Source organism: Montipora foliosa, chromosome 2 (genome assembly GCF_036669935.1).
Source record: "Montipora foliosa isolate CH-2021 chromosome 2, ASM3666993v2, whole genome shotgun sequence".
In the NCBI taxonomy this organism is placed as follows: Eukaryota; Metazoa; Cnidaria; class Anthozoa; order Scleractinia; family Acroporidae; genus Montipora; species Montipora foliosa.
In genome coordinates this window covers 49,562,115-49,582,021 of record NC_090870.1, presented here as the reverse complement: position 1 = coordinate 49,582,021, position 19,907 = coordinate 49,562,115, and the positions used below count along the sequence as shown (strand labels likewise).

At 37.4% G+C, this 19,907-nt stretch overlaps 2 protein-coding genes and 2 non-coding genes across 8 annotated transcripts in view; 3 read left to right on the top strand and 1 right to left on the bottom strand.

Moving 5' to 3' along the window:
• The window catches only part of LOC137993434 (anaphase-promoting complex subunit 2-like), a 23,624-nt gene extending 17,213 nt beyond the window's left edge, over window positions 1–6,411 (top strand). For 4 of the 5 annotated variants that reach the window (XM_068839279.1, XM_068839276.1, XM_068839280.1 and 1 more), the window contains exons 18-21: window positions 162–331; window positions 797–955; window positions 1,241–1,311; window positions 2,417–6,411. In XM_068839279.1, the coding sequence (XP_068695380.1) occupies window positions 162–331; window positions 797–955; window positions 1,241–1,311; window positions 2,417–2,629 (613 nt within the window). In that variant the 3' untranslated portion in view covers window positions 2,630–6,411. The remainder of the gene's footprint in view (window positions 1–161; window positions 332–796; window positions 956–1,240; window positions 1,312–2,416) is intronic. The other variant, XR_011121871.1, reaches the window with a different exon arrangement.
• LOC137993433 (uncharacterized) lies at window positions 6,229–15,565 on the bottom strand. Its single transcript, XM_068839275.1, has 2 exons — window positions 11,517–15,565; window positions 6,229–8,441 (listed from the first exon to the last, which is right to left on the bottom strand). Exons 1-2 carry the CDS (start codon window positions 15,312–15,314, stop codon window positions 8,103–8,105), a joined length of 4,137 nt encoding a protein of 1,378 aa, XP_068695376.1. The 5' UTR covers window positions 15,315–15,565; the 3' UTR covers window positions 6,229–8,102.
• A 2,652-nt stretch (window positions 15,566–18,217) lies between these two features.
• Window positions 18,218–18,290, top strand: Trnak-uuu (transfer RNA lysine (anticodon UUU)). The gene has a single exon. It is a non-coding gene; the product is annotated as a tRNA-Lys (tRNA).
• A 1,342-nt stretch (window positions 18,291–19,632) lies between these two features.
• Window positions 19,633–19,705, top strand: Trnak-uuu (transfer RNA lysine (anticodon UUU)). The gene has a single exon. It is a non-coding gene; the product is annotated as a tRNA-Lys (tRNA).
• The last annotated feature ends 202 nt before the right edge of the window (window positions 19,706–19,907 follow it).

Below are 19,907 nucleotides of genomic sequence, written 5' to 3'. Positions count from 1 at the left end.
ACTGCAGGCAAGACTTTTACACCTATCATTGTCAGTGGAGTGTACAATATGGCAAATCCCTTTATCAATATGAATCTGCTATAAAAATCCCCCCCCCCCCCCCAAAAAAAAAGAACTCTCGTTGGAATTAATTTGTGAACCTTTGGATTCTCACTAATTAGAGCTATGGATGAATACACTCATGGATTTGAGGCATTGAAAGGCATGCGTACCCTGCGATGGAAGCCTCATCTGGGTTTGGTTGACATTGATGTTGAGTTAGCTGATCGCACGTTGTCATTGTCTGTCACTCCTGCTCAGGCCACTGCCCTCATGCACTTTCAAGACAAAGGTATATTGGACAAACTAAATAATATTTCATAATCTTAAAAGAAATGGGAAACGTGGCAAAAATAGTTTTTCTATAAAATTAATTTTAAAAATGTCACATCCTTGTAGGATTGTCAAAGCCAAGCAGTTGGCTGTTTATTCTTAGAAAAACGAAAATAAATAACATCCAAACAACATCCATTGAATAACAGCGATAAAAAAAGGCCTTGAATGGTCAATTTTACTTTGGTTTGGGTGTCATTTGAATTTGTTCAAACTCAATCAAACTGAAAGGAAATCAAATGTTAGGTTCTTCAATTTTGTGAAGATAGGAAATGTAAAGCCAGAAGTATCATTCTCACTGCAGAGTAAATACCCCAAAAAACTCAAAACAAAGTCCGGGATTTGAAGGCCAAAATTAATATAAGTATGCTCTCACAACTTCCCCATCCCTGCTTACTTGTCATTCATGAATTTGTTCTTTCAGAACGCTGGTCTCTAGAGGAGCTAAGTGGCGTCATGCAGGCTCCGCCTGGCTTACTTCGAAGACGACTTGGATTTTGGATAAGTCAGGGAGTCCTCAAGGAAGAATCTTCAGACACCTTTGTAGTGGTAGAAAGGCAGAAAGGACAGCAAAGGATATCAGGTACACCAATGTTAATGTCTGATGATCAGCAATTTATTTGTTTGTTTGTTATAATGGCTGGAAAGGATGGGAAGCTATAATTATTATAATATAGCAACTGATGAAATTGCTGTTCCGTCAAGAAGTTATCCTCTCGTATGTAGATCTGCAGTCTTTTTCTTGGGTACGAAGATACATAGGCGTTGTTTTTTGTAAGGTTTCACCCGCAAGTGCCAAAATGTCCCTGAAATGGCTACAGTTAATTTTCAATGTTTTCAGAACAAGTTGTTATGTTTTTGTTGTCAGATGTTGTCATGGATGCAGAGGTTGAATCTGTGATGGCATCTTCACAAGATCAGCGAGAAGAAGAACTACAGGTTTGTCCTTTTATTGACTGCTGTTTCTTACAACAAGGAACATGTTTTACACCAAAAAGGTCAGGTTGCTACATGCTTATACCTTCATGATTATAAGTTCAGTTTGTGCAAGAAGGCTTTGTACAACAATATAATAATAATTTCATTTAAAAAAATGCAATTATTATCATCATTATTGTTGCTCTTAGGCTTGAGCTGGAACAATAAATAGTACATGTAGTAACTTTTAGCTTGTGATGGAAACTGGTGCAGAGGAAATTATTTTTATCTGAAAAGATTTCCCCGCTTCATCCTTTAGCTCTTACTTGTTTCATTGAAAGGGGAGAGTATAAATACCAACCGTGTACTGAAGAAAATGTTCGCTCCATTCTGACAAGGAGATCCCAATACTATCGCTAGTATTATTATTAGTACTGTTATCTTGGTGATTATTGAAAAATCTCTGCACTGATTTGTTGCACTTGAGGTGATTATTACGTGATAAGCACCTAAGTGTTTTTTTTCAAAATGGCCGCAAGCAGTCAAGGTGACAGATAGGGAAACTATTGTTTCAAAGAAAATGCATTTTTTCAAATTATCATCTAATTTAATTATGCAAAAACAATAATTGTTATTCACCTCAGGCTCGGTGAATATCGGTGAATAAAAACCTTGACTTTGTCTCTGTATGTATTCACCTTTTTAAACGACCTTTTTGCCTCGCCCTTGGCAAATAATTATCAACTGTTACACAAACCTAGTTTGATGGCCTTAGCTCCCACGAGTCTACCTTAGCATCTGAACTAGTCATTGAAGGTCGCAGATTCTACTCCTGCAAAGGAGCACTTGGAATTTTTTCCTATTATCCTAGTCACCTTATCTTTGATAACAACCTGGCATTTTGCAAATTATGCTTGGTAAGGGGAGATGGATGTGGACAAAACATTCCTGAGAGACAAGTGGGTAAAATGGAGTCACAGTTATTGGTATACACCCCAAAGGGTTGAGTGGTTGAACTGTTCTTGACTTAGACCCCATTACTGTCAATGGAATGTGGCCTAACTAAAAGTTTCATCTTGCGAGGTCTTAATTCCAATTTGAATGCCTATTTTTGATTCCCTTACAGGTGTTTTGGTCTTACATTGTTGGTATGCTTACAAATCTGGAGAGCTTACCGCTGGATAGAATCCACTCCATGTTGCGCATGTTTGCAATGCAAGGACCTTCCCCCAGCCAGTGCAGTGTGGATGACTTGAGGAGGTTCCTTGATCGCAAAGTGAAGGACCAGGAATTGCAATTTGTTAATGGTTTTTATAGATTACCAAAGTCAGCCAGATAGCAATTAAGAGTGCCCTCAGGAAATTGAATGATTTAATGGCATAGTCAGTCAGTCCATAAGAGAGTTTGGGCCTTTGTAATTTTTTGTTCTGTAGCTCTCATAATATGTGATAAGAACATATTAAGCAAATACAATGTACATGTGTGTGTTCCCAAATTAAGAATGAAAAGGCAATGAAGCCGCCTGAGTTTAAGGTGTCTATACAGGCCAATTATTGCTCAAATTGTCAAGAGGAAGTGCATGGATCACTTCTCCCTTTCAGCTACAAATGGCACCTCAAATATTATACAATAATTTCAAATTAAAATATTCTAGCCTTCTAGTCCCAGATAGGGACTATAAAATCAGTAAAACATCATTGTAGACTGCATTGCACAAAGCCTTGTTCCTACTGTGTATCATGAAATTTTTGCAGGACTTTTTTTGCGGATTGGCGATTTTTTGAGGTCTGTGGAAACAAATTGTTGTGGCTCCAATTGACTGAAATTCCCCCTAATAACTAATTTTTGCTTTTTCTTTTCAAGCAGCAAGACATCAACAAGGAAGGAAACCTAATATTTTCAATTTTAAATTTGTAACTTTTGGGTAACAAATTTCAGTCAATGACAAGCCGGTCAGTACAACAACAAAGCATTTCTGGTTACAACAAACATTTACAGTTATCTGTAAAAGCCAATTTTGAAGCGGCTGATAAAATGCAAAAATAAAATAAATCTAAATTCAGCCACTCACAATAACATCTGTTGTGCAAGCAACCGCAGAAGCGCTTCAGGAGCTACTGGTAGAGCATGGTTGGTCTGTTGCAGGAGTTGACTCAGTCTATGCCAATGTTGACTCTACCCCAATATATGTTTTACAGTAACACAAGTGGATTAAAAGCCAGTTTTTGCAGTTTTTAATTTTGCTGGCATTTTTTTTTCTGCTTGGAACTTATTTTTGCAGATCAAGAACCATCTGCAAAAATCTGCACAAATTAAACCCTGCAAAATAGAAGTACTACGCAGTAATTATTAACTCAGAGAGATAGGCATGTCATTCTGTTTCCTGGACAGCTAACAAGATGTGCATTCAAAGCAACTTCACCACAAAGCACTTTCAAATTACTTTATTGTTCTCATTTACTTACTTAGTTCTTTACAATACCCAAAAAGATGAACACAAAAGGCAACTACTAACAAGTTGCACTAACTTCTTTACACATCCATTCTTACTGATTTAGTGTACTCAACCACAAGCTAAACCAAGAGAAAAAATAAAATGTGCCCCCCCCCTTTGGTTGAACCTTGGAGAGTGGGGCTGTTGGTTTATTATTATTGTTTCTGCATAACAGAACCGAATGTCACAGAAAATCTTTAACCCACTGACTCCCAGGGATTCCCCATTGACAAGTAAAATTGTCTGGCGTTAGACAGAGTAAAATACTAAGTCTGGCTGGTTTCGGCCGGTTTGGACATCAATGGGTTAAATTGCCAGGTGAATTACATATAAATTACTTTCTAAGTCTGAATGCTTCATTTTACTTGACAATAATTCTAAAGATATAAAACACAACAAGAAGGCAGTGGCCTGGATCGACGAAGAACCTTACATGAAGTGATAGTTACGAAGAGAGGTTATTTGATACACAGAAAGCTGTACTTTGAGATTTACATTTGTTTCCATTAATAAGAGTTAAGCCTACACAATTTTACTTCATATAATTATTAAAACACCCAGTGATCTGAAAGCAGATTACAAGTCTCTATTTTCATGCAGTTGCTACTGCTAATTAGAAAGAGTTGGAATTGTGGTTATTCGTTCTCAAAACCACATTTACCGGTAATCACTATTCTGCTCACTCAGCTTTTTGGATGAAGGATTAAATTTTTTATTAGGGCCTTTCACTCAGTTTTCATTTTCCTAAGCAATAATAATAACAGCACTGACACTCTAAGGTCATAAACCTTGTCAACAGCAAGACATTCCAGTTCCTTGATCTACCGGTATTCTCATTGCAATGTTCCAACATATTATAAGACAATAATGTTTGTGCTTCCGACAATTAGAACATTTCATTCAAAAGATAGAAGGGGGGTTCCCAAAGGATATAATCTACACCATTTTTGGGATGGAGCAAGTTTCAATCGAGTGTCGTAAAACCAAAACCAAAGCAATTACTTTAGCCAATCAAAAAGGACTGAAACAGTAAACCAATGAAACCTTGAAGCCCAGGAAAATGTGCACGCATAAGCCACAATTGGTTCTGGTTTCACTTCTGATTGGTTGAAAAAGTGGCACAAGAACTTTGAACCAATCACTGAGTGAAATAATGAAAAACCAAAGCTATTCACTAATAATATTATTATTGCTTTCGACACTCAATTGATAACCGCTCTATGTAAGTCAAACCCAGTACTCATGATAGGGCTCCCAAGTGGTTGCCCCTTGATATACTAATTAACAAATTTATCATTATGAGGGTTTGCATATTTGGGCTTTTGTCATTTCAAAAAGGATAGTGTAGAAGCTTCTATTGTTTTGAAGTCTAAGTCGCTGCTTCTGTTGTTTGGTGGTTTATTTTCAGTTGGGTTGGTAAGCCAATAACATTTTACCTTACGAGACCTTCTTCCTGACCCCCCAAAAACTAATGGTTGTTTCTGTTCAACTTGTGTTCAAGTGCATAAAAATAGTAATTTAATAATACTATTATTATGTTTAATTAAAAATTAAACCACAGTTTAATGCTTCAAAATAGATATAGTACTGCCTGTTACAAGATCATGGCAATGACAGTTTCCTATTTAAATTAACGTTTTTCTAAGATGCTGCATTTCCTTTATAATCTTTCATAGGCAATCTACCTGTGAAGGACATGTTGGTTCTTTATACAAGAAGCTGTACGAAAACAACACTGTTTCGTAATACATTAATGTACAAACAATATTCTTGTGGCTATATTTGGCCCTTCTTTCCCTTGGCCATTATTAAGTCTACATAATACAGACAATTCATCGTCTTCAAATAATATATATCTGTCTATTTGAATAACCTCAAACTCAAAGCAAAGAGCTAGAAAGGAATCACATTTCCTAGGCTAATAACAGGATTAAATAAAGGTTTTAGAGTTTATTGTGACCGTTGTTACAGTAAGGACACTTGAACCGTGAACACTTGACATTTTTTTTCGACGACGAAGAAATAAAGGCTCTTCTTATGATGTATAGTGTTATATGTATAGCATTTTGTAAGTGTAAAAACATTAAATACTCTTGTCAAAAGGATGAGCCCACATTCTATAGTCACTTAAAAAATGTACAAAAAAATATCAAGTGTTCATGGTTCGAGTGTCCTCACTGTAAACCACAAACCAGTTTGTGAAAAAAATGGCTTTTGCATATATGTACCTTTGCCCATTTAATTTCAAGCATTTAAAACCAATAAATAAAAGTAAAAATGGCACAACAGGTAATTCTGTAGGATAAATAACAATATTATACCAGTCACCATTCCATACAAAAAATGCTGTAAAATTCTGGTATTGATAACAATCATCACGCAATAAATGTTATTCAGAGACAAAAACTTAGTTTCTTCATTTACAATGGAGTCAGTTGATGGTGTAACCGAGACTTATTTATTCAACACAATCACTGCATTACAAACTTAGAGTAATAGCAAGGTTTTTTTTACATGTATTTTGTTCCTTTCATTTTGTTCAGCTTTTTATGGCTGCATTTACCTCTAAGTCTCATCACAGCAGACACTATATAAGTGATCACCTGCCTCTCAGACAAACTACATGTGCACAGTGCCTGAAAGAAGTCGTCATTTTAGCAAATCATAGAAAGATGATGACCTTTTTAAAATTTGTAAGTAACATTACAGCACAAACTCAAAGGAAAAAAGGAATTTTTTTCATGGCAGAGGTTTTTCATGTGGGGAAGTATAATGTTTAACATCAGTAAAGACAGCTGAAGGAAACTCATGGAAACTAAAGCTATGCAGATCTGCAAGAAATCAGAGGAGGTGTTATCATCTGGAGACAGTGAAAATGGTCAAAAAAGTGAAATTGCAAGTTGGAGATGAGAAGATAAAAGAAGATGATCATTTCTGCCATCTTGGAAGAGAAATTACAAGAGATGTGAGGTGTGAAAAAGGGGTGAAGATTAGGATAATGGGAAGCAAATCTTGACTCAATTTGTTCAGTTGAGAAAGTTTTTGTCCAATTCAAAAGTTAGTTTGGCAACAAGAAAACGTGTGGTCTGTTTTATTATATGGACCTGAAACATGGACATTATGTGTAGACTTGGTGAAAAGATTGCAGGCTTTTGAAATGTGGTGTTAGAGAAGAATGCTCAACACTAGCTGGATAAAGAAGCTCACAAATGAGAGAGTGTTGCAAATGGCTGGTGAAAATTGCAGATTGTTGTATGTGATTCAGAAAAGGAAAATAGAATATTTTGGACATGTCATGAGACACAATGATTGCTATAATAATCATGGAAGGAAAAGTTCAAGGAACAAAAGCAAGAGGACAGAGAAAAATGTATTTAGATGATATTTGCACATGGACCAATCAGAAAAAGAAAATTGGTATTATTAGGAAGTGTAAGGATGGAGAAAGTATCACATGACCTCCAACCTTCCCAGGAGATGGAACTTGACATGACATGACATGACATGAAAAAGACAAGCAAAACAAAAGATAAAATCTCTGCTAACAGGGTTCTACAAACTTGGATGGCCTTTGAGTGATCAGCCAAAGGTTTCCACCAAAAGGCAAAAAGAAAGCCACAGTCATCATCACTAGCATCAAGGCACCCAACAGGAAGAGGGCAACCAATTTGCTAAGAAGCAGTGGACCTCCAGTTGGTGTCAGTAAGAATTGTCCAAAGTTTTTACAGACAGCCATCCCTGATCATTCAAACAAGATTAATTTCACTATCTTCTCTTGTTGCACACCTAATTCCAAAAGCTTATACCACAAACTTCACATGACTTCAATTGAAGGGCTTTAAAGTGCTACTTTGACCAAAAATCAATTCTACTGTTTCTTTGTACTCTGTTTATTTTGACTGAAATTTTCCTAATTAATGGTCCTTCATTACTAACTTTAAAATCTTGAGAGAGCTGATCAAAGACTCGCTAGTTTAAAAAATGCAATGCATGTGCATGCACTTAAATTAACAAGCAGCACGAAAGTTTTGAACTTTCAGACTTTTTTGCATGTATAATAAGCTACATTTACAATTTTAATTTAATTTAAGCTAGTGAGCCTTTGACATCATCTTATCATCGATCCAACCCCCCAAGGTCCAATCGGTCAGTCTTGAACGCCACTAATGGTGGACAATGAAATCCTACACTTGCACCCAAAGAAAATATCCTTTGGATAAAATTCGAAGCTCAAGATTTTGCACTCAGGTGTCAAGCAAACATACTTTTGAAATCTGAAGGAAAATGGGAAGTGAATTGTTTTTATCATAGTAGCACTTCAAAAAAGTAAAGCACTTGCATAATCAGAGGAATCTGTGAAACCCTGTCCTTCATCAGTGTATTTAATTTCTGGATGATTGTCAACTGTAACACTTGCATCATGCTCACTGTCAAGCCCATTGCTATATGCCGGTGGGATTTCCTGTATTGGTTGATTGCCTCCAGCACGTTCCAGTATCTTTTCCATGTTGGCCAAGGCTGAAGGTTGGTAATTCTGCAAAGTTTTCAATGGCATAGCATTGTTTCCGTGCAACTCATCATAAACTGCTATGAACGCTTCCTCTGATGGATAGTCATGGATTGTGTGTGAGCTTTTAAATGAAACTTTTCCTTTCATCTACAAAACAGAGAATCAAGACATGTGTTAAGCACTTATTTACTGAAAATGGTGGAAAACATGAATATAATTGACAAGTACAAAGAAAGTAAAGTCTAGGATCGTTCATCAAGACCATGACTACTCAGACCTTTTGATTTTCCGGACTTTGTGCCCAGTTTTATTTTTCATGGAAAGTGATTGAGGCTCATCATTGCATTATATTGTGGGTTTCATTGTATTGATCCAAGCACTGAAAAGCTTTAAGAATACATTTTGGCTTCAGATGGCTCAAACCAGTTTCAGCTTTTTCAAGAGACTGCACTACTAAAAATATTGACTTAACCCATTGACACCTGGGGTTCAAACATAGGAATCAAATGCTTAACAACATTGTTTAAGATAATATTAGTGTCATAGTACCATAATATTATCAAAGAACTACTGCTTTACAAGATATCCTCCTTAATGTGACATAATTGGTTACCATAGCAGCACAAAGCCCATTATTTGTGTGATTAGCTGGCCAAGGTAAAACTATTTGCATAATTTAAAAAATTCTGTTGAGCAGATGTAGAGCCACCTTAACTTCTCAAATTTTTAAGGTGGCTCTGAATCCACACATACACTGAATCTGCACATTAAGTTCACAGAGTTTTCTCGCGTCCTCGTAATCACTTTCCAGCATAAAGAGTGAATAAACATATTATTATTATTATTATTATTATTACTATTATCATTATTATTATTATTATTTTTAAATGGCGGTCACTGAGTTCACTTTAGAGATACAAGGAACTAAAGACAAAATATAGCATGTCTTTAGTTGACTCTCCCATTGCTATGACAGTATATTAATTAAGTCATGATAATGAGCGTTTCATTTTGTGCAATAATTAGTGTTTCATATGGTATCATGACATTGCTATTATATGATACAGTGTTGTAGAGTCAATCCTTCTAATAGGACAAGGAAAGGTTACGTTTATACAAACGTTGGCCGTGTAGCACTTATATTTTCAACAGAGTTAACTGAATAGAGTGTAATGTGAAGTGCTAGATTTCAATCCCATATGAACCATGTGAGCGTTAGCCCTACAGATGGAAAGGCTAACGCTCACATGGTTCATATGTAGGGCTGTAGGGCTAACACTCACATGGTTCATATGGGATTGAAATCTAGCACTTCACATTACACTCTATTCACTTAACTCTTCTAATAGGACAGTCTCTTGAAAGTTTTGTAACTGGTTTGAGCCACCTTAAGTTCACATGTTTCTGAAATGCTTGACAAAAAAGTCCCACCTGCTGTTTACAAAAATGTTCAAAGTTCAGTCAACAGTAAAATCTCTCTCACCTGATTCACTATAATAATAATAGTCATGAATAAACTGACAACGGTGCCTGCTTAAAATCTGCTCAAGGACATTTATCTATTCAACTTTGTATCAACATATTTTGAAGGGTAAAATGTCTCTAAATGTTTACTACAGTATAGAATGGCCAAGCAAACTAGCATAAATTATATAAAAATTTGTTAAAGTTAAACTTCAAACTGTATAAGAGCTGGCAAACTTATGGATCAGACAAAATAACATGAACAGTTACAATTCTTTCGTAGCACTTTTGTAATTTCACATGGGAAATTATAAATTCACACAGAATTTTCACGCTACAATGCATTTGTCACCCATAATAGTATTCTAGAAATTTAATTAGTTTAAATTTTAATTTTAAGTCCATATTCAATGGAAACCAGTTGCAAAGTGACCTTTTATGCCTGACTGAATGGCTGGCATTCCAAGCCTTGGCCCTGTGTGAATTTGCAAATTTCAGTGTAAAACCCACCAACTCAACATCACAATGTTTCTTTTAGAAACTAGTCCCATTAGCTGAATGTTGACTACATGTACTACATGTGTGCAATTTAAATATTGTTATATTTGTTACGTTATTGTTTTGACTTCAGTCCTTGATTAATATTCATTTTAGACTTATTATCAGACAATTCTGGATAATGGACTGTACTACTTGTGTGCTTTGATGTGAAGGGCGAAATGCCAAGAATTTACCCTGACAAAAAAATTTTTTTTTTTGCCAACAGCTAACTGCAGAAACCATAGACAATATATTTATAATTTATATAAATATTACTATTATAAGGAGCAGAAATTTTAAACAAGCTACAAAATAAAAATTATAAGCAAATTGATAAAAGAATTAACATTTCTTTCATACAAATACAATGTACATGTAAGATAAAGGTATGAATTAGCTTGTACTATCACATTTAAGATTTTTAATTGGCATTGCTAAATGTAGCTAAACATCCACAGGTAATTAATTTAGTTATCTGTGGATGTTCAGCTTTAAATAGTCTCAAAATACCACGGCTTAAAATTATCTTAGAACACATCTGCATAATTTGCATGTGGTATGGTTAATTATTTAATTGGAATTAATAATGCATAGTTGACAGAAATCTAAAATCACATTCAATAGTCATATTTTGTATTTTTTTTCCTCTGTTTATGATAATTAAATTTAATTTGACTTAAATATTTCTAAGCCAATTTTATGTGCACTTCCCTATTTGTCAGATTTGTAAACCAAGTTAGCACTACTACACACAAAAAAAAAATAACTTCCTTCACTTTCTTACCACAACAAACTGCACTGCAATTAAACACTGTATGAGATATCTCATCATAGAACTGGCCTGGCTTACAACTTCACTTAGATTGAATGGCAATTTGTGTTGCAAATAAGAGTTGCATAGTGCCCTTTCTTGATAAAGAAATAAGGTGACATGAAAAAATTACAACACAGGGGTATAAGGTCTGTGGTTAGGGTTAGTCATTACTCCAACACAATGCAAATCCAATCATTGCTTGCTGCTTCTCATTTGATTTTACTATTGATTAGTCAAACCTAACATGCATGTAGGTATTTTTTTGCTCTTGTTAACTCCTTGAGAAAACTGTCATCTTATTTTTACAGACTGTTTTTCTCAACAAGAGCCAGAAAAAAAAAAAAACAGATCTATCCCCTTAAAGGTCTCGATAGGTGTCAAAGCCATTGAAAAATATGTGTTACCTTCTTTCTTGCTGGCTTTGGACTCAGACAAGACTTCAAAGCAACAGGTTCTGTATCAAACACAACTTGGGGAACTTGATATTGGGGTGAAGCTCCAATATAGGATATAGGGATATCATCACCATCATCATCATCATCATCATTTTCATCAGCATCGTCATCAGATTCTTCATCACTTTCCAGAGCACTGTGACCATTCATTATATGGGTAACTTCTCCTGTAGCAAAATCATAGCTTCCTTCCACCTCATCTGTATCACTTTCATCTAACATCTCCTCTGTCTCCAGGTACCCTGCCTGAGGAATACTTGGCTCATCCTCCTTAGCAACAGGTGATGGCAAATCAATCACTGACACACAAATATCATCTTTGTCATCATCACTACGTGGTGAGCCTTCAGAGGTAACATTTAGTAAGGCAAAGTTCCCAGCACTGTGGACATCTGGAGAAGCAGGAATGTCAATCACAGACACAACAACATCACTCTCACATAACTCAGGAATGTCTATTGCTGAAACAGGTACCTCATCAATTGAGGTTACAGGGACTGACTCTTCCATTCGTTTTTCCATTTCCAGACTATGCTGTTTATGATTCCAATGCTCTGTTACTACCACTGGTATCTGAGCCTCATTTCCTCTAGTGCCCATAACTGACTTGGAATCTGTTGCTTCTGTGGATGCCATTTCTTTATTCTCATCTGGGAGCTGGATACTTGGTTTGTGGTACACCCCTTTTGGAAGGGAATCATCGTGACTGGCATTGCTAATTATCATGACTTTGCCAACAAGCTGCCTTTGTTTCAGTTTTTCGGCCTTGTGGACTGGTCGCAATGCGTGTGCAGCAGTCTTCAAGGTATCAATATCTTGGTCAGTTTTACGCACTGGTGGCAATGGATTTGCAGCATTGTGTATGGCACTGATATCTTGATTAGTATTATGGACTGGTTGCAATACATGCACAACATCGGTTTCTTGATCAGTCTTGCCCGCCGGTTGCCACCCAGTCTGCACATTATCAATATCTTGATTAGTTGACCTCCAACTACTTTTCTTCTGAGCATAACTTTTGTTCTTTGATTGATTGTTCGCTATTTTACTCCCCCTGTCTTTGTCTTTTTCAAGATTTTTGAGCCAAGGGAATATGTTCACATTGGATGAATCTGTCTCTTTATTATTTCCTTCAATCTTATGAGATTTACCAAAAAGATTAGATTTTTTGCTATCTTCCTTCTTTGGTGTTGATAAATCTTTTTGAGGCTTACTTCCTGGTTCCTCCTTGAGTTCATGTTTATTTTCAGAGCTGCCTTTATTTTTCTTGTTGGGTTTCCAAATACTTGACCCAAACAATGATGACAACTTATGGACTGAACCTTTCACCGCATTTCTTTCAGGTTCCATTTCATCAAGCTCTCCATTCAGTTCTTCTCCCAATCTTTGTGTAATGTAAGTAGATGATTTGTTGGTAGTGACCATGGGTGTCAGGTCATCTTTCAGCTCCTCTGGTGTTGACTCTGCTACCTCTTCCACCACTTTGTCTGTAGAAGTTCTAAAATCATATTCTGTAGTCCTTTCTCCTTCCGATTCACCTTCATCTGACTGCTGCGATACTTGCCGTTGAAACAGCTCGCACAACTTGTTTTCAATGTTCTGTGAAATGCTATGTTTCCTGGGCGAAAATGGTGGTTTGGAGTCCTTTTCGTTTGGGCCAATATCTGTGACTTTGTGACCCGTGATTTCATTCTTTAATGTGTCCATTGCATCTGAGACTTTTTCAGACTCAAAGTCTTCATCATTTACCCCTAACGAGTCCTCGTCACTCAGTGAATCTGAACCTTCCTGTTCCAAATTAAGACTGTTTTCAGAGATAGATGCCTTCCTAATAAGCTTGTGCATGCGGTGTTCAATGCCCTGAGAAACATTTGCTTTGTGCTGGAAGTAATCAACTCCATGTTCTTCCCTTACATCTGACAAAGAGGATGACCTAACTCGATTGAGGCTGTTACCAGGTGAGGACCTTGCACTGGAATCACTTCTTGGCGACAATTCTGGTGCTTCACTATCAGCCTGAACTGATGTCACACTAAGCACATCAGCAGTCCATCGTTTTGTAGGAGGAGGTGGTCTTTTGGCATGACTGTCACTTGCTGAAGGTATCTTTGATGCACTTCTTACTGACAATGTTAATGAGTCAAAATCACCGTCGTCAATCTGTTGTGACATCAAACTTAAAACGTCAGCTGACCATCTGACCATACTAGGATGTGTTCTTTTACTTTGTCCAGCTCTGCATACGACACCTTCTTGTTTAATTGGCTGTGACTGGTTGGTTTTTTGAAAAATATTCTCTTCAGAAGATGTTCGCCTTTGATTTCCTACAGAAGGTCCAAACTTGCTGCGAACAGAGTCAATAAATCTCTCATGCGAGACACTGTCCTGAGTCCTTTGTTGACTACGTAATGATTCATTGGAAACTGGAACAATTGTATTTTCTTGCCTATTGTCTGCAATAGCCCTTTCACTTGAAACAGTTATATCTTGTTGGCTTTTGCTGCTGATCAGAACATATTTCTGATTCCCACTTGCCATGACACGGCTGACGGCCAGTTGGTCATCTTGGGCACATGACTGCTTTGATTGACGTGGAGCATATTCCTTGAAATCTGTTTCAGGAGCTTTTTCTTTCCCTTGTTCAGTAGCACTTGCAGATATTATCACATCGCTATTAGCTGATATTTTCTCAACTTTGTCCTGGGTAGGGGATTCAATGACTCTGTTTTGATCAGACTGCTGCAAATCTTCACAAGACCTATCAGCTGCTGTAGCTAGGGGATCCTGAAAAGATATTTTTCCAGGATGAAAATTAACATTCCTGGGTAAAGAGTTTTTCAACCATGGTGGTGTGATGACAAAATTCTTGTAAGGCTTTGGTGCAATTGAATACGAGGGACCTGAAGTTTTGTGTTCTAACATTTCAGGTTCAGTTACACTTGTTGATTTCGTCGAAAACACTGACTGTGCAATGTTCCCAAAGCTTTTGTTTGGAATCTGCGCTTGTTCATTGTTGTTTACAATGTCTAACGTATTTTCAGAAGTACTTTTATTGCTTTTAAAATCAGTTTTAAAGCTTTCTGTACTCAACGCACTCCAAGACGCGCTAATCTCCTTGTCGTTTCCTGGTTTCGACCGTTCAAACATTCGTTTGTATGTAAGAACAGAAGGAACTGTGACAAGCTCATTGTCAAGCTCTACCTTGTGCGATTCGTTTGAGCTTGATTTTACCTCCAAATCTTCTCTGGGAGACGCTACATCCGAAAACTGCGAATGGTCGCTACCATTTACAACCTCTCGACGAAGAGAGCCCCGCTTGTTTCCGCTGTGTTCCACCTCAGTCGGAATGTCGACAGCATTGGTAACACAACTATTCACTTTCGGGACTACAGCATTCGAAGCGAATTCATGATGTTGCAAGACCTTCCTCGTGTCGATGAGTTCATCCTCGCTTTTACTGACAGGTCTCTGACTGGCGGTAGCGATCGCTATGGTCTTCTCGGAGTTCTTTCTCAAGATTCTTGTTCCAAAAACACTGTTGACACTTAAACTGCCTGGTTGCCCTGCGTTTCTTGTTTCCGGCAGATCGCTCGAGCCCTCTTTCTTTCTTTCCAACAGAGATCTTTTCCATTCCGGGATGGCCACATTGCGAGCTTTCTCGTCCTCAAGTTTCTGACGTTGATCTTGTTCCTTCTTCTTTTTCTTTTCTAAAAGTTCAACTTTCCATGCCGGCAAGACGGAGGTCATTTTATATCACCCTTCTTGCTAATACAACAAACAGCGCGCGGTGAACAACTCAACACAAACCTCCCATCAATCAAACAAGTGTACCATCTTGTTACCTCTTCCAAAACGATTTATTAGACATAATGTTCAGCCCTTGGAAAAATTACTCAATTTGTAGAGTAATCCACCGGAACTTAAGAGCAATATAGGCTCCTAAGAAGACTAACCATCGGCGTAAGGCCGGTATTTGAGTGCACGACTGCTCAGGTGTATCGATATATTCGTTGTTCAACAGTGATGATGTCACACCGAGGAATAATTATTGTGCAACTTTATTGTCGGCACAAGGGCACGACCGTGACTAATATCCTGATTGGTTGCATTATTTGCCGGATGGTACTTGATTGTTTATCACGTCACTTGCTGACAAAAACATTTTGGATAAAATTGATCGCAGTAATCGGAGCTTTTTCTATTTTATTTTATTTTATTTTATTTTATTTTACTTTTTGCGATGTTCCTTTAATTAATCGGTTTTATTTTTCACTCTGAACCCTAGGGCATGTTAGTTTTATGTGCGAACTGCTTGCTTGAGGCGATTTTAAAAGACCATAAAAGAAATAGGAAGCGGGATGGCAGGCATTAGAATAACATTATGAACAAAGACCCTGATTCTCGGATAAATATCCCTGCTCGTCCATCAAATTTGAAGATCATGATGATCTCTCGTTTGCGCAGTAGTAAGTTCACTGAGTAATCGATCCTTTACACGATGTACTACCGTAACGATTTCTGCAGATGATTTTTGCAGAAGTTCAGGAAGTTGAACGTTTTTCTTGGAAGATCGAGTTTCGTAAACGCGCTCTGCGTTTTTTTTTAACGGCACCACGCAAGTTACCAAAGAAACCACAAAAATGACTATGAAAAAGAAATAAATTCAAAGTCTCGAATCTCACCCGGACCAATGACATTGTGGGACTGGAATATCCAGCCACCGTGAGTCATTTATATCCAAATCAAACACTTGGCACAACGGTAAGTCAACGCTGTGCAACACTCAGCAATTTCTCTCGCAAAGTGTGACACAACTTTGTTTCAGTCCTCGTGTTTCGAGTCCAGTTGTAACTTGCCAAGTCACTCTTGATGGTGACATGACGATGCATGAAGGAGTATTTTCATTGGGTGGTGCGTGCCTGATCCCAAAAAAGTTGCGATTCAAGTTATGGGAGAAATTCTATGAAAACATCTTTGCCAAATTGCACAAAAATCTGCCTCAGTGTTGTATTGCAGTCTTTACTGTTTCGTGAAACTGCAACAACTTATTACCTTCGATAATGTTGTTTGTCAGTTTGGCCTGTAATAATGCAACTCTGTGGTTTTGTGTTATTTTTAGCATCTACAGCGTATTTTTTTCTTGACATATTTGTTTCACCAAGAAAGTGACCCATCAAGAGCCAAAAGAAAAACTCCTAAACTGAAACGATATTTTCCACAAAAGCGAAAAAGCTATTCTGTCTAGCAGTCAATTGCTTGTTTGACAAATAATCATCGAAGTAATGTTGAATTAATGACAAACCGTTGAAAACAAAGTTCAATGCTTTTAAAATCATAATTATTCAAGCATTTTAGAGCCTTTCGTGCTGATCGTAGAGTGTGGGCGTAGTGACAAAAGCAATATACCGCGAGGTCAACCGGTAAGAACTATCAATCTTCTTTATGTCCCTAAACATTGAACCGGTTGCAACTACCACATTTTGCTCAAGTTTCGTTTTCTTTACATTTTGGACATTACACAACCAAACTCGAGGGAAAAATCAATTGGCCGGCGTGTCTCTTAGAGCGAGACAAGCAGACGTAAACGACGCACTTGAAGCTGATAAATTGACGGTCATAGATAAATATCACCGTGAGAGTAGATTTTCTTTCAATGACTGAAATCTTTCCTAACAGAGTTATGTAATATCAAATAAGTAAAGTGTACGGCTTGAAATAATTATGACCCGAGTGTTACTCTGATGACTCTGCAGGAAAGAAGACTTCATTTAAGTACCTTTCATACACGCGATGCCTGCCTCTGAATAAGCAGCACTAAACCAGTGCTGTCTGAATCTAAAAATACAAACACCTGTAAATTAGCAAAAATTGCCGAAGGCAATCTATTATTTATCGTCAAGTTCATTGAAATTTATTCAGCTCCGGAAAAGAATTTATAACTTTCGATTAACTACAATATATTGTAAATGCGTAAAATGTCTAAAATCTAAATTGATATTAAAATGCCCGACTGATAATTATAATTTCTTCCGGTAAAGGATGCTTAGATCGAGTTGGCGTAAGAAATGCGCTATTTTCATTGATTTCGTGGGAAATTACTCGACCAAACGTCATTTGGTATATTATGCTGGTCAGGGTCGCCCACCATCGACCCTTCTCGCCAACCGAATGACGCCGCAAAATTGGACAGCCAACATTTACAGGCTTAACTGATTCTAATTAGAGTGTAATGTGAAGTGATGGGTTTCTACCCCATATGAACCATGTGAGCGTTAGCCCTACTAATGAAAATGGCCCTACACAAGGACAGAGAAAATCTCTGACCAGGGTGGGAACATAAGATACATTTACAGGGCCGCGGATCATTTCCAAACTTTAACATCTTTACAGGGAATTGAACTTGCAAAGAGCAAATTCTAATCAGTCCCCTAGGCTAAATATGTATTCAGATCCTTGTTCTAAAACAAGATGGCAGTTTACTTTTGTCCACACAAACACCGGCAACATGCATGTATTCTCAAGATGACGAATGATCTGCGTGCGGTACTATCCTTGATAGTGGTCAAGCGGAGAAAAAGCAGCCTGTGTGTGCCAAGGACTGCCACCTGTGTTGTAAAATGTATAGTTATTCTCCATATAATTTCACGCTAGCCCGGTTAGCTCAGTCGGTAGAGCATCAGACTTTTAATCTGAGGGTCATGGGTTCAAGTCCCATATCGGGCGAGTTAATTTCTTTTTTATTTTGATTTAGTTTGCTTTCCTGTTTTTTCCTTTCTAAAATCGTTTTACGAGAGGATGTCGCCGTCTTTCCACAACAACAACAACAACAACAATACTGATTATTTTTAAGAGTTGCTATTTTACGAAAGAAATCCATATGTGGCCTTGCTGAAAACCTTTTATTTTATTAAATTCGAAAAAGAGACGCATCTCTGCGTTTTCTTTATGCCATACCTTAAAACTGTTTAAGGTATCCTTTTTCATCATAACAAATAACCGAAACTGAGGTGGAAGACCTAAACCTACAGTAATTGCTCAGGCTACAATCCCTGAGGGCCGATTGTTTAATTATTAACCGGCTTCAACAGTTGCTTCAAAATCCGTTCGGTTTTGTTGAATGATGTTGACTGCTGAGGTGGGTAAATGGTTTTAACACATCATCAACATTTAATTAAAAAAAAAAAAAGAGGGTTTAAGATCTACGACGCGACGGCAACGAAAACGTCACACATTTGGCATATTTAATGAGAAAAAACAATAGCTTTGCACGCTCTGCAGGTGTATTTTTCATTTTTGTACATTTCTTTCACGTTTTCGGCAACTCTGCGACGTGAAATGACCAATTCTTAAGTTTTACGGAGAACGTGAACACAAAGCAGTGAATTTGAACTTTCTGTCGTAGCTTCGACACCGCACCTCCTAATTCAGTTCCTCGAAAGTTGCGTCAGTTTTTAGAACAAACCGACATAATGACGAAAACGATTAATCAACCTGAACTTGCAGTTTTAAATGACGTTTTCGTTACCGTCGCGTCGTAGATCTTAAGCGGCCTTCACACGGCAAACTTAAGTTTGCAAACCCGTGTTGGGAAACTCAAGTTGGTGTGTGTGAAAGACACAACAACAGTTGTCAAACATGTTGGCAAACTATTGGCGAGAATAGAGACAAGTTCTATTTGTCGCCAACAGTTTGCCGACTGTTTTTGTGCCGTTCACACACACCAACTTGAGTTTGCCAAAATTGACTCCTTAACTAAAATCCTCGTGTTACGCGGTTGTTACTATGAATACGGACATCAATACGTTATTGAAACACCGATTAATGCGCAAGCGCATACCCAACAATGTTAAAAGAGGGGGGCAAACTTCAACTTCATTCAAAATTTGCAATAATTATTAATACTGAAATCTTGTTAATGTGCAATGAAATCGCGCAGTTCCTTTGCTTCTTTCGCAAGATACTTTGAGTCCAGAATTCTATCAACATAACATTTCCCGTAAAAGCTGTGATAGCTGCGTTCTCAATCATTCATAAAAACTGCGCAACATTTTGTGTAACGTGGTGAGCCCGGTTAGCTCAGTCGGTAGAGCATCAGACTTTTAATCTGAGGGTCATGGGTTCAAGTCCCATATCGGGCGACTTTGTTTTAAGTTATTCTTTATTGATCGTACGAGCAAAAATGAGAGTATTTATTTGAAGCACGGGCTATAGCTGAAAGAGGGAAATGATCGTAGCACTTACCTAGCTCGTAATCACTTCAACACGATCTCTTCTCTGAATTCACGATTACCGTGAATTTTAAATTTGCTTTGAATTCACCACTATCGTGAAGGCTTAACT

Bases quoted from the DNA above. Each gene is read 5' to 3' on its own strand.
- LOC137993433 (XM_068839275.1), bottom strand. From the start codon at position 15,314: ATGACCTCCGTCTTGCCGGCATGGAAAGTTGAACTTTTAGAAAAGAAA. The intron at 8,442-11,516 runs GTAACACATATT...TCTGTTTTGTAG, and splicing joins CAAAGCCAGCAAGAAAGAAG to ATGAAAGGAAAAGTTTCATT.